Consider the following 14160-nt stretch of genomic DNA (forward strand, 5'->3'; position numbering starts at 1 on the left):
AAGGGCATGTAAAGGCAAAAAAATAAAATCACATTTTTACTTTCTTTAATGAAAAAGAAACCTATCTCCAATATACTTTAATTAAAAAATATGTACCGTTTTTATAAGAAACCTGACTGTATGCAGTGAAATTCTCCCTTTATTTACTGCTGTGGATAGGAATTGTCAGACGGTCCCTAACTGCTCTGCAGGGAAACAATCATACTTATGTACAGCAGGGGGAGCCCCCGCCTTACTTCCCAGCCATGCAGAACTCAAGCAGCTTTGTTTGTTTCCCTGTAGAGCAGTCGGCGACTGTGTAGAGATTTGTATTGGATTTTATTTTTGCCTTTACATCCCCTTTACTGTTTCCAACTCCAGCTGCAGGGACAAAGATCATGGAGCCAGATTTAAACAGATAAACTGGGATTCTATTTGGAGGATTATTTTGCTGCAGCCACTGGTTCTGCAGAGTTGGAGATTAAACAATACAAAAACGATAAAATCCACATTAGATTACTTCTCCTTTAAAGGAACACTGTCTCTTTTTCAGTTATGTGCTGAATGGATATATTGGAAGATGTATTTCTATTGGTTATTTTTTATTTGTCTAGGCAGTGGCCTAAGCACAGCAGCTGGGTGTCTCTTATCTGCAGTCTCCTGCTATAGATTGCTGCAGGTCACATTCAGACCTTGGGAAGTCTATGGAGGAATCAGCAATTCTATCTACAGGGGAGCCATGACAATGCTCAGCTGTTCTTGGTGATAACTGTAGCCTTTGCAGCATTGCCAGCTTCCAAGGATTTCACTGTAACTGATCACAGCATGCGCCCCCTTGTGGCAGAACGAAGAATCATGGAATATAAAATGAAGGGATATATAAATATGGAGCACCAGCCCATTGCCGGACCAAACAAGTGAATGAGAAACAGTCTTCATTAGCAGAGCAATAAGAAAACTACTACAGAAATGTAGGCGTTCATGCCTGTAACTCCCCGTACCCTGACGGAAAAAAGAACGCACCTGTTTTTGGGTCCAGGTCTGCCTGTAAGTGCGGTGGGGGGTTCCCTGGTGTAAAGTGCTCGTTGCTGTAGGTAATGAGCGGCGTGAGGGGGTGGACATGGTGAGGGTGCTGTACAACGGGCACCTTGTTAGACTGTGGGAGCAAAAAGAGAAGCAGATTGTTAATAGAAATCATCATGGCACCCTAAGGTGCAAACTGTATTACAGTTCCTAACACTAATAAACAATTAAAGGAACAGTAGCATCAAAAACTGAAAGTGTCTTAAAGGAATGACAACATAATGTAATGTTGCCCTGTGCTGGTACAACTGGTGTGTTTGCTTCGGAAACACTACTATAGTTTATATAAACAAGCTGCTGTGTAGCCATGGGGGCAGCCATTCAAGCACAGGATACACAGTAGATAACAGATAAGTACTACTATAGTTTATATAAACAAGCTGCTGTGTAGCCATGGGGGCAGCCATTCAAGCACAGGATACACAGTAGATAAAAGATAAGTACTACTATAGTTTATATAAACAAGCTGCTGTGTAGCCATGGGGGCAGCCATTCAAGCACAGGATACACAGTAGATAACAGATAAGTACTACTATAGTTTATATAAACAAGCTGCTGTGTAGCCATGGGGGCAGCCATTCAAGCACACGATACACAGTAGATAACAGATAAGTACTACTATAGTTTATATAAACAAGCTGCTGTGTAGACATAGGGGCAGCCATTCAAGCACAGGATACACAGTAGATAACAGATAAGTACTACTATAGTTTATATAAACAAGCTGCTGTGTAGCCATGGGGGCAGCCATTCAAGCACAGGATACACAGTAGATAACAGATAAGTACTACTATAGTTTATATAAACAAGCTGCTGTGTAGCCATGGGGGCAGCCATTCAAGCACAGGATACACAGTAGATAACAGATAACTACTACTATAGTTTATATAAACAAGCTGCTGTGTAGCCATGTGGGCAGCCATTCAAGCACAGGATACACAGTAGATAACAGATAAGTACTACTATAGTTTATATAAACAAGCTGCTGTGTAGCCATGGGACAGCCATTCAAGCACCATATACACAGTAGATAACAGATAAGTACTACTATAGTTTATATAAACAAGCTGCTGTGTAGCCATGGGGGCAGCCATTCAAGCGCAGGATACACAGTAGATAACAGATAAGTACTACTATAGTTTAGATAAACAAGCTGCTGTGTAGCTGTTGGGGCAGCCATTTATGTATAAATACAAATAAACTAAATTAATATGGCACCTCCTCCCATAGGTGTCACTAAAGAAATAAATAACAATAAGGAGAATTCCAGTGAGGCCCTAATTAATGAGTAATTACAATATATCACAGTAAACAGATATATACAAGTAGTATGAAAATAAATGTCTATGATTTTCTGTAAATTAACTTTCATTTTTAACGTTAATAAAGTGCTTTCCCCCTTACGAGGCCGAGAGCTCAGCGCTGCACCTGACTGCATCCCGGCACAATACTCAGTAATCCAACCCAACAATCCCAATTCCCAATGGAGGGATTCATCTGAAATCTCACAAGGCGGAACATTTAACCAGATTAGAAGCCCTTGTACAAACACACAAGCGGATTAGGCTCTCACATTGCACCTTCATTTCCATAAGAAGCTTGTGCTCATACTACAGGACACCCATGGAGCACAGTAACCTATAGCAGTAGGTGGCAGAACAGACTTTTTTGGGATCTCCCTTATTTATAAAAGTAGTAATTTTAGATATAGTGCCATTTCACTACTACTGTAGTGCAAGTCACTGTATTATTCAACAAAGCTCTACATTAGTCAACTAAAGTGACACAGGTGTAATCTTACTCTACTGCCATGGTATTGCGCAACTGTCTCCATCTAGTCCTATCATCTCCATCTTGCCCTACCATCTTCATCTTATCCTACTGTCTCCATCTTGTTCTACCCCCATCTTATCCTACTGTCTCCATCTTGTCCTAACACCCCTATTTTGCTCTACTGTCTCCATCTTGCCCTACTACCTCCATTTCATCCTACTGTCTCCATCTTGTCCTACCACCTCCCTCTTATCCTACTGTCTTCATCTTGTCCTACCACCTCCATCTTGCCCTACTGCCCCATCTTGCTCTACCATCTCCATCTTTGCCTTCTGTCTCTGTCTTGGTTTACTGCCTTCATCTTGAACAAGTGTCTATATCTACCTCTACATATTTTGCTACTCTCCTATTGTTGCCATCTTGTACTTCTGTCACTATCTTGCTCTCCTTGCAACATATTCTCCATTTATTTGCACCATTATCCTATTGTCACCATGTTCCTCTACCATCACCACCTTGCCCCCTGTCCCTATCTTGCCCTATTGTCATCATCTTCCAATACTGCCATTTATTTGCACCATTATCCTATTGTCACCATGTTCCTCTACCATCACCACCTTGCCCCCTGTCCCTATCTTGCCCTATTGTCATCATCTTCCAATACTGCCACTAGCATTGTCACTGATCCCATATTGCCCTACTGTCTACATCTTGCACTACTATTTCCATCTTGTCCTACTGTCTCCATCTTGTCTTGTCTCCATCTTGCCCTACTATCTACATCTTGTCCTACTGTCTCCATCTTGTCCTACTGTCTCCATCTTGCCCTACTGTCTCCTTCTTGTCCTACTGTCTCCTTCTTGTCCTACTGTCTCCTTCTTGTCCTACTGTCTCCATCTTGTCCTACTGTCTCCATCTTGTCCTACTGTCTCCATCTTGCCCTACTGTCTCCTTCTTGTCCTACTGTCTCCTTCTTGTCCTACTGTCTCCATCTTGTCCTACTGTCTCCATCTTGCCCTACTGTCTCCATCTTGCCCTACTGTCTCCTTCTTGCCCTACTGTCTCCATCTTGCCCTGCTGTCTCCTTCTTGTCCTACTGTCTCCATCTTGTCCTACTGTTTCCATCTTGTTCTACTGTCTCCATCTTGCCCTACTGTCTCCATCTTGTCCTACTGTCTCCATCTTGTCCTACTGTCTCCATCTTGTCCTACTGTTTCCATCTTGTTCTACTGTCTCCATCTTGCCCTACTGTCTCCATCTTGTCCTACTGTCTCCATCTTGTCCTACTGTCTCCATCTTGCCCTACTGTCTCCATCTTGCCCTACTGTCTCCATCTTGTCCTACTGTCTCCATCTTGCCCTACTGTCTCCTTCTTGTCCTACTGTCTCCATCTTGTCCTACTGTCTCCATCTTGCCCTACTGTCTCCATCTTGCCCTACTGTCTCCTTCTTGCCCTACTGTCTCCATCTTGCCCTGCTGTCTCCATCTTGTCCTACTGTCTCCTTCTTGTCCTACTGTCTCCTTCTTGTCCTACTGTCTCCATCTTGCCCTACTGTCTCCTTCTTGTCCTACTGTCTCCTTCTTGTCCTACTGTCTCCATCTTGCCCTACTGTCTCCATCTTGTCCTACTGTCTCCATCTTGCCCTACTGTCTCCTTCTTGTCCTACTGTCTCCATCTTGTCCTACTGTCTCCATCTTGCCCTACTGTCTCCATCTTGCCCTACTGTCTCCTTCTTGCCCTACTGTCTCCATCTTGCCCTGCTGTCTCCATCTTGTCCTACTGTCTCCTTCTTGTCCTACTGTCTCCTTCTTGTCCTACTGTCTCCATCTTGCCCTACTGTCTCCTTCTTGTCCTACTGTCTCCTTCTTGTCCTACTGTCTCCATCTTGTCCTACTGTCTCCATCTTACCCTACTGTCTCCATCTTGTCCTACTGGCTTTGGGAGACAGTTTGGGTAATGAGAGTGCAGGAGATAAGGAGGACTTGGACACACTCATCTAAGGCATTTGAAATCCTGTAATTTATGTTAAAATATCTGGATAAGAAACATGCAAGGAACAAATGAAAGCAGCTTATTTCTGTTGCCTTTGATAATTCTGTGATTTCTGCAGGTTCCCATGACAGGTGAGTGGCTGCTTATTCAGCGCACGTTATGGGAAATGCCTCCGAGTCAATCGTGGCTGCGACACATGTCATGCTACATAATTGTGCAGTCACACATAAGCCTCCCACAAACATGACAAACATCAACTTTAATATTTAATATCCGGCCAATGTCCCCCCGAATCAGAGTCTGGCCACTCCAGTGATTGCAGGTATCACACAACATTTGCTGGTATATCTGATATAGTTGTGCAGGTCAGTGTGTGTAACTGCTCCAGCAAACTGCAATCTCTTCTCTCAAAGCAGAAGCCACCGAAAAGGACACAACTTCTGTTACCAATCTGTATCTCTTATAATGAACTCTCTCTGTCTAATAAACTAGTATAGGGGTCAGTACACACGGAATTGACACCCCCACCCACTGATGTGCCTTCTATTGTATTCACAAAAATAAAGAAACTTTAGGAGTCACAACAAACATGGCACATTGTTACACACACACACACATATATATATATACACACATCTCATGGGTCACTATCAAGTGCATAATACTCTTGTTGGTTATGCAATAAACTGGCCTATCGATTAAAACAAACAGTTTGCATAGTGAAGGTGGTATTACGAGGAATTAAACAGCTGTTCTGTGTCTAATAAGTCTATTAGTGACTGATATTGTAAATTCTGTTATAATCCTTTCTGGAATCACAATCAGAAAGGGAGTAAATATAAATAACAGAGAAGGAATGTTCTGGGCACACAATAAGCTATACCCTCATACTGTACTGTCTAAGGGAATCAATATGGCACCTCCTCCTCCCATATGTATAAATACAAATATACAGAGAAGGAATGTTCTGGGCACACAATAAGCTATACCCTCATACTGTACTGTCTAAGGGAATCAATATGGCACCTCCTCCTCCCATATGTATAAATACAAATATACAGAGAAGGAATGTTCTGGGCACACAATAAGCTATACCCTCATACTGTACTGTCTAAGGGAATCAATATGGCACCTCCTCCCATATGTATAAATACAAATATACAGAGAAGGAATGTTCTGGGCACACAATAAGCTATACCCTCATACTGTACTGTCTAAGGGAATCAATATGGCACCTCCTCCTCCCATATGTATAAATACAAATATACAGAGAAGGAATGTTCTGGGCACACAATAAGCTATACCCTCATACTGTACTGTCTAAGGGAATCAATATGGCACCTCCTCCTCCCATATGTATAAATACAAATATACAGAGAAGGAATGTTCTGGGCACACAATAAGCTATACCCTCATACTGTACTGTCTAAGGGAATCAATATGGCACCTCCTTCCCTGTATACATTCCAGCTCCTGTTGGAGCGAGCCACAAGCCAGGAGGGGGGAGAGGTTGCCCCTCTCAGCAGAGACAGATAATCAACAGACGGAGGAAACAAGTTGGGCTACAGCTCTTCCTGCCTCCCGGCCCTGTTCTCCTCAATGCCCCCTACAGGGTCCTTTTTCTACACAAGTGGGGACGGCCCAGGTGCTTTTATGAAGGAGAACAATAACACAAAAAGTAACATGGAGGAGGGTTGGTCAGACCCTTTCTGCCCAGCTCTTCATTGCATAGAAAAGGTCTGTGGCAGTTCTGAATTTCTGAGCCCCCCTGGGGCCACTGTGTCTGTGCTGAGAGGGAGCTTCAGTTCATGCCGAAAGGATCCATTAAAAATAGCTTGAGCTCTTGCGCACCAACATCTCCCGCTCTGCAGGCCATTCCCAGAGCCCGGCAAACTCTTTCCTACAGCCGGCTAAGCCAAGGGCTAACTGCAACACTTAGTGATACATAAATATGAATCTATGTACAGGGATCTGTAGATCTGACATGGTTAAAGACCACATGTTGGCACAGAGTACTGCTGTCAACTTCTTGCCCTACTGTCACAAATGTTTTCTACCGTCTCCATGTTATCCTACATCACCATATTACTGTTCCATTTTGCCCTACAGTCTCCATTTTGTCCCACATGTCCAACTGTCTCCATCGTACCCTAGTGACTCAATCTTGATCTATTGTCTCCTTCTTACTCTACTGTCTCCATCTTGCAATTCTGTCTCCATATTGCCATACTGTCTCCATCTTGTCCTACTGTCTCCATCTTGTTCTACTGTCTCCATCTTGCCCTACTGTCTCCATTTTGTCCCACATGTCCAACTGTCTCCATCTTGCCCTAGTGACTCAATCTTGCCCTATTGTCTCCTTCTTACTCTACTGTCTCCATCTTGCCCTAGTGACTCAATCTTGCCCTATTGTCTCCTTCTTACTCTACTGTCTCCATCTTGCCCTAGTGACTCAATCTTGCCTTATTGTCTCCTTCTTACTCTACTGTCTCCATCTTGCCCTAGTGACTCAATCTTGCTCTATTGTCTCCTTCTTGTCCTACTGTCTCCATCTTGCCCTAGTGACTCCATGCTGCTCTACTGTATCCTTATTGCTCTACTTTCTCAATCTTGCCCTGTTATCCTCCTCCTTTCCTCACCGTTGCTTATATAAAAGGCTCAAAGATTAGTGGGGCCTAGAGCATATGTTCCTAGGCCACCCCTCCAAAATGTAGTTGAGCCAAACAACCTAATCACAGTGTTCACAATTAAAATCTGCAAAAATGCATTAAATATTCCCAAAAAATGCCAAATAATTTGCATACTTTGAAGACCACAATTTGGTACAACAGCAGACCCATTGCTGCACCCTTGCAACTCCCAACCTCTTCATACTAAGGTTGATGGTACATGGGATATTGTCTGGCCCAATGCATTTTAGGCAGCAGAAAACATCCCAGTAACTTCAATGGAAACAGCCTGACACAACAGGTACAAGAGATTATTGTCCCTAATTCCCACATTAGAGCTACTGGCAGGGATAGTCGTCTCCCAATAAAGTCAATGGTAGAGTTGATGGATAGTGAGGGGGACAGTAGTGCAAATGTCAATAGAAAGAGAAAATGTTTATCATCATAAAGACTTACATACAGTGTCAGTACAACAGTAATATATCAGTATAACGTAGGCCAGATAACTAACCCTATAAGATATCATTGGGCCTTGGTCCTTATTTTTTTGTACAATTATAGTAATTAAAAAGAAACCAAAAAGGGAATATAGCTAATACTGCTTTTTTCCTATATATATATATAAATATAAAGTAGTTGTTAAATACAAGGCTTGAGAGGTAATAAGGTTAATTTTTATGTAAAATATCAGTTTTTGTATTTCATGTATTTGACATTAACCCCTACACCACTGCACATAAAGTTGTTTGAACATCAAAATATCAGCAGGATGCAGTCATATACGGCTCTTGGGGGATTCTGGGAGTCGTAGTCCCACAAGGTCTGTAAATATCTGGATATGTGTATCTAGTACTGCATTTTAAGTAAGAAAAGTTTCCAAATCCAACTTTTCTTTCCCTTTCCCTAAAAAATCCTTTGCCTTATGGAAACCAGATATATTTGCCCCTCAACCTCCACCCCCCCAATATTCCCAGTCACACTCAGACCAGTATCTGATAGAGATGCATCAGGAGCAGGCTGCAGCAGAATCAGCCAAGACAGTGACTTGAAACATTCTGAGCATCATTGTCTCTTTCTGAAATGGCTCATTTAGAGCAATGGATCGATAACTTCCCCTCGGTCCCCCGGCTGTGCCTCGTAACGCGCACACAATCGCCGGAATCCATTCATCAGCCCAATCCGCGCCTGTATTTCCCCTCCTGCGTCTCAGTGTTTCACACAAGCCTTTTTAGGAAACAGCTAGCCAACGTGCACCGCTCAGTTGCCTGATGAATTATTTAACCTTATACTTGCTGAGGCCGGTGTAATATTCTTCTAGAGACAAGGAGGAGTACAAGCATCAGTGGTCATAAGCGGAACAAAGGCGCTAGGCTCAGCCAAGGAACTGCAGGCCACATCCAGCATCTAACTGGTTAAAATGTTGTTAAATAAACCAATGGGAGGGGGGACTTTGCTTACTGAAAGGAAGGGGGATCAAGGAGGTTTTCCAGCACAAATCTAATACAAATAATAAGAAAAGGTTCCTGTACTCACCCAGCTATTTAGATTGAGGTGCCAAGTGCCAATGTCCTGCAGCAAAGATAATCCATAGCCTGGCACAGGATTCTTATCACTTGGTCCCTCCATCCCAACTCAGGCAGCATCCCCAGTGTACATTGCAACCTTCCTTCCTCTAACCCCAATTCCCACAGCTTCTGTTCTCTCCACCAGTCGGGTTACCGTTCTAGACTTGGTCACCCAATGACATTGCTACATCCCAACTTCAGGTGCCTCCTTCTGAGCTTGCCGGCCTCCACTTCATGTTCCTGCCTCATAGCCAGCTTCTTAGCTAAGTCCACTAGAACCAGTCATGGCAAAAGTCTTCCAAAAATTGCTCTGCGTTCTACTGGCACAGCCCAACCCGTGCCAAGTCTACCCTCTGCAGCAGAACAGAGCCTTGTAGATCAGAACAGAGAGGAGAAATACTAAAAAACAGGAGAAGCCCAATCAGTTGCAGGAAGAAACAAAAAATTCCACAATCTAATTTCCAAATTTCCTCAAGGATTGGCTTCAGACAGTTTTGCTGCCGACAGTCACAACTGAACCTGTGTGGCCTGTGCACTTGTTTTATCTCACCAGCCTCGCTCTTGCCTTTATCCCACCAGTCTCCTTTTTGCCTTTCACTGAATTAAATATCAATCTTGGTTTAAGTGACTAGTAAACAAGACAATGGCTTTTGTGAAAACAGACTCCCAGTGGTCAATGATCCCATAGACCAGCAACTCCGGGCAGCTATTGTCTCTAACGTGCGGGGAAGAAGGGTTCTAAGAAGCTTTCGGGACTGGCCAAGTGAGACGTGTTCTGCAGAAGACAGGCCGTCATTTTAAAAAGCCCACTTTTGGCACTGCCTAAAAAATATATAGTTATTTCTGACAGTCCTAGATTTTGTCATTACAAATTTCAATTTTTTCTCCAAGCTTCTTCAACAACAAATTTGGTTGTGTAGGTTACAATGGGTTTGATGGGGAAAAAAAATCAGCTTTTTTAACTACAAAATTTCCGCAAATGTAATTTTAAACTGCACAATGGTGCCTTCGGGGAGAGCGAGTTAAACGGATAATCTGGATTATCTGCAGATTTTAGGCAAAGTGAATCAATACAGATACAGCCGCTCTTTTTCACCCCCTGTCAAATTTTCAAATTAACTTAAAAACGACAATACAAGCAAACAAATCAATTATGGAGTGAACTCTCAGCTCCCCCGGGAACGCACTCCAAATTTATTTCCCCTTTCACATTATCTAGCGCTGCAGTGTCAGCCTGAAGCCTTAAAGGCCCCTAATACCAAAACAAAACACAGTGATTTCCTTTTACAAGGGGCTAACAAAAGTCACAGGACTTGGATTTGACAAGTAAAATTCCAAACAAGAGACTGCTAATTGCCCCCTCCTCCCTCTATTCAGAGCGGCCACCACACTCCAGCAACTCCCTTTGTAACACGTGCAATTTCTTAAGTAAACCAAAAAGTCTGCCCGCCATTGATGGACAGTGCCCTGACGCCCAACAATCGCCCACTAAGTCAAACATTAGGCAGCTGGAAATGCTTTGCTGGCTGGAGAAGTTTAAGAAAAAAAGAAAAGAAACCAGAGAGGGGGTAAAACAAGGAAAAATAAAAAGTGAAATGGATCATATCCAGCAGAGCTTGGAAATAGGTTACGGTTTAGGTTCATTGTTTGTTTAGAAGACAAACTGTGATCTACGGTTGGGTACAACGTCCTTTATGGAAACATTCAAAGAGAAATAAAACCAGATGGAGAATGGAGAAGCTGCAGTCACAATGTTGTTCTGCCCCTACAATTCACAAATGCCCCTCAAGTGTGTCAAGTTGATTCAAGTAACTTTACAAAAACCCTTTGCAAAACATTTTCAAAAACATTCTTCCACCAAAACCAATAAAAGTGGACTTAGTCCTTTTTGTATACTTTGAAACACTAAAGAGCTAAAAAAAAAAATAGAGATAAAAGATGGAACAAAAATACTGATTGAAAGACCACTTTACTGGACAGAAAAGAAGAGAAAGAGGACAGACAGGCAGAAAGATGAAGGACGGGCTTCTCTTACCATTTACAAGTATTACTAGGGGTGCTTCAGTGTGCTGGCTCTGGAGCATGCTGCCGTTAGTGTATTCCACAAAAAGACATGGTGGGAGAGTGTTTAGCAGAGAGGCGCTTAGTGGTTCCACTGGAGGGCAGCACCGTACCCCAAATGACTCAGAGCCGAGCGATAGGAAAGAGCAGAGAGAGCGAGCGAGGCTATCCACAGCAGATCTTCACTTAAGATGCTCGAGTTTAGGCATCCAAAAGTATTAACTTGGTTTGCAGGGAACAGCATAATTACTAAAGATCTCCCCAATTCAACGAGGGTCCTCTTATGAAAGCTTTGGGGTTTTTTTTTTCCTGTGCATAATTCTTGTCTCTCTCCCCACCCTCCCTCCCCACCTTTTTCCCCTTTTTTCGAACCCTCCGTTCAGCGAGAGGAACAAAAGCAGATATTCTGCCTCCCGACTGGGCAAATATAAAAGTCAAAAATCCCCCCGTCTGTCTCCAAAGTTCCTAAGCCCTAACGTGGTAGTGAAATGTGGCAAGTGCAAAAAGGGAAATAAAACCAACACCATCAAGATAAAAAAAAAAAAAAAAGTAACGCACAAAATTCGTAAAATGAAATTTACTCCCTACTACATTTAAAAAAAAAAAATCTATCACTAAAAATTCCTTCCTACATTAAAGCTGGTTAAAATACACGCGCCTGCAGAGTGAATTGGTTCCTAGGCGTGGGAAGCCTAAAAAATTTAGAGAGAAAAACTTGAGGTAGTCTTCTCTATAAAAACGATGGGTATCCCAGGCAAATATCAATCCGCCGCTGCGCCTCCGAAGCAGAGGGGGTAAAAAGAAATAACTATTGATCTTCAAATAGCGATAATTGAAAAGATCAAAAAGATTAAACAAAATCAAAAAAAAAAAATTGTGCCGACTTACCATGCTATGCCTTTTTTGTTGCAACTTTGTAGAAAATTTTCGCTCAAAGAAGCTTCATCGGATGTGTCAAATTTTTTCGCGGGCTGTGATCGTATTATTTCCGCAGCCCTGCCTTCCAATGCTTCAGAACTTTTTCCCCCTTTCTCTTTTTTGTTTATGGTACCTAGGTTTTTTTGCGAAAGACTTTAAAAGCCTTCAGCTCAGCAAACCAGCACAAATTATCTTGCCACCTTGCGCAGCTCTGAAGCTTTTGGCCGCTAACTTTGGAAGGGCCTTTACTAGTGCATCAGAATTAGCATTGTCAAAGCACTTAATGAATATTAATATTGTATTTGTCATTGGAGCTGGTCCGTTGCTGAACTCGGAGCCATCCATCAGGGACAAGATTAAGAACACAATTATTTCTGACTGACAGGGACCAAATCTGCTAGATTTTTTTTTTAACAATTCGGGGGGGGGGGGAAATACAATATCATCATCATCTTAAAGGTGTCTCCCAGGGGATAGGGGAACAGATTAATTCGCTTTTAATGAAGTAGAGATCATTACGTGTGAAGTGGCACAAAATACGCTTAACTATTTCGTTATTGTGGAATAAATCATGAATTTATTGAAAAATATCTTGATTTTTTTTAATTCAGGCATTTTTTTAAAAAAATAAATAAAAATGATAAAAAAAAAAAAACTACAGAACACTAATCCCATCTGGTTAATTTTTTACATCTTCCCTCTGCACCTTGCAGTAAATAATATTTAGATGAAATTTGACAAGAAACAGTTTTGACTCCCAACCCCCGTTGTTCCCCGGTGGTGTCTCCCTTGCTTTTTAGTAGACAAATTGCTGCATTTATACAAGTTTTAAAAAATCTGTTGCCTTTCTGTCTAGTGACAATTTCCCACTAATAAACATATCATAAATGTGTCCCTTTTTTTTTGGGAAGGGAGAGTGAAATAAAGGAATTGAAATATCAAAGAAAACAGGGGATTTAAGATCAAGATCTTTTTGATTTTTTTTTTTTTTCAGAAGAACAATGCAACTGGACTATTAATCTATTATATAAACCAAATATTGCACGTTTTCATGGGAGGTAACAATGTCAACAGACAACATCACAATTGAAATCAAACAGAAATTCGAAAATTATATTTTTTCACATAGAAAACACTGATGTTTAAGCACTTCAGTCAATGGATAAGATATTGTTTAATTTATCCTGTAATTTGTTTGTCCTGGTGTTAGCATTTATCTATTATTTACCCTTTCTATTTAATTTAAGGAGGAGAGAAGGAGGCAGAATGACAGATGTGGGAGCTAATCTGGCCCATGAATCATCAAGGTAAAGGTTTCTTTGGCTCTGCGCTAATCTCCAGCTCCCACTGTCCATGCCAATGGCCCCTAATACCATTAGCAACCCTTAGATGAACATTCTAAATTAGAGGCTTGCTCCAGAAGGCTGTGAATTTGACCCCTGATGCCAAAATGTAAAAAAAAAATCCAGAAAAAGACACTACGCCGCATGCAGATGGTTTTAAGAAGGTGGAGGAAAAACACAAAAAAAGAATTAAAAGATTTTCTGTTTATCTATTTTCCCAGCCTTGTCTGTCGCTGAAATTTTCCATCCGCACTTTGGGCAAATTAAAAGAAAAGGCTCTGTTGATAAAGAAGGGATTATTTAAGGGCGGCCGCAGAATAAGCGCACATACATCGAGAGAAAAATTTTGTTTTCCCCCACAATAAAAAGATGTTTGTATTTAGGCAACATTCAGGCAAAAGGAATAGTTTGGAAATTCACTGTGACGTCAGCAGACAAAATGAATATTTATCAAACGGCATTTTCTCACGATCACTGACTTTAATAGTACGGTGACTGCCGCATTCGATGTGCATTAAACAAACATTTCGCTACTTAAATAAAACACTCTCGTCCTTATTTTCCCTTTTTATTTTTTCTTAAAAGTCTCTTTTTTCTCTCTGAATGCAGTAAATTGTGTTTCAGGAAACCGATTCTGTTGTGTAACTGCCCATTGAGTAATAACGATTGTGTTGCGACAAGGCTGTGTCGGAAGATGCCAAATACTCGTCTTTTTCCTTCCCATTTGGTTCTAAAGGAGTGAAAACGTTTTCCCTCTTGTTTTATTTGAATATTAC

General features: G+C 41.7%; 1 protein-coding gene across 38 annotated transcripts in view; it reads right to left on the bottom strand.

Moving 5' to 3' along the window:
• LOC108697306 (transcription factor 7-like 2) overlaps nt 1–14160 on the bottom strand; it is a 137279-nt gene that overhangs the window by 22578 nt on the left and 100541 nt on the right. For 37 of the 38 annotated variants that reach the window (XM_041570769.1, XM_041570766.1, XM_041570780.1 and 34 more), the window contains one exon: nt 1003–1135. In XM_041570769.1, coding sequence (XP_041426703.1) covers nt 1003–1135 — 133 coding nt within the window. Of the gene's footprint in view, nt 1–1002; nt 1136–9030; nt 9440–14160 lie in introns of those variants that run through there. The other variant, XM_041570790.1, reaches the window with a different exon arrangement.

The sequence above is a fragment of the Xenopus laevis genome, chromosome 7S (genome assembly GCF_017654675.1).
Source record: "Xenopus laevis strain J_2021 chromosome 7S, Xenopus_laevis_v10.1, whole genome shotgun sequence".
NCBI classification, from domain to species: domain Eukaryota; kingdom Metazoa; phylum Chordata; class Amphibia; order Anura; family Pipidae; genus Xenopus; species Xenopus laevis.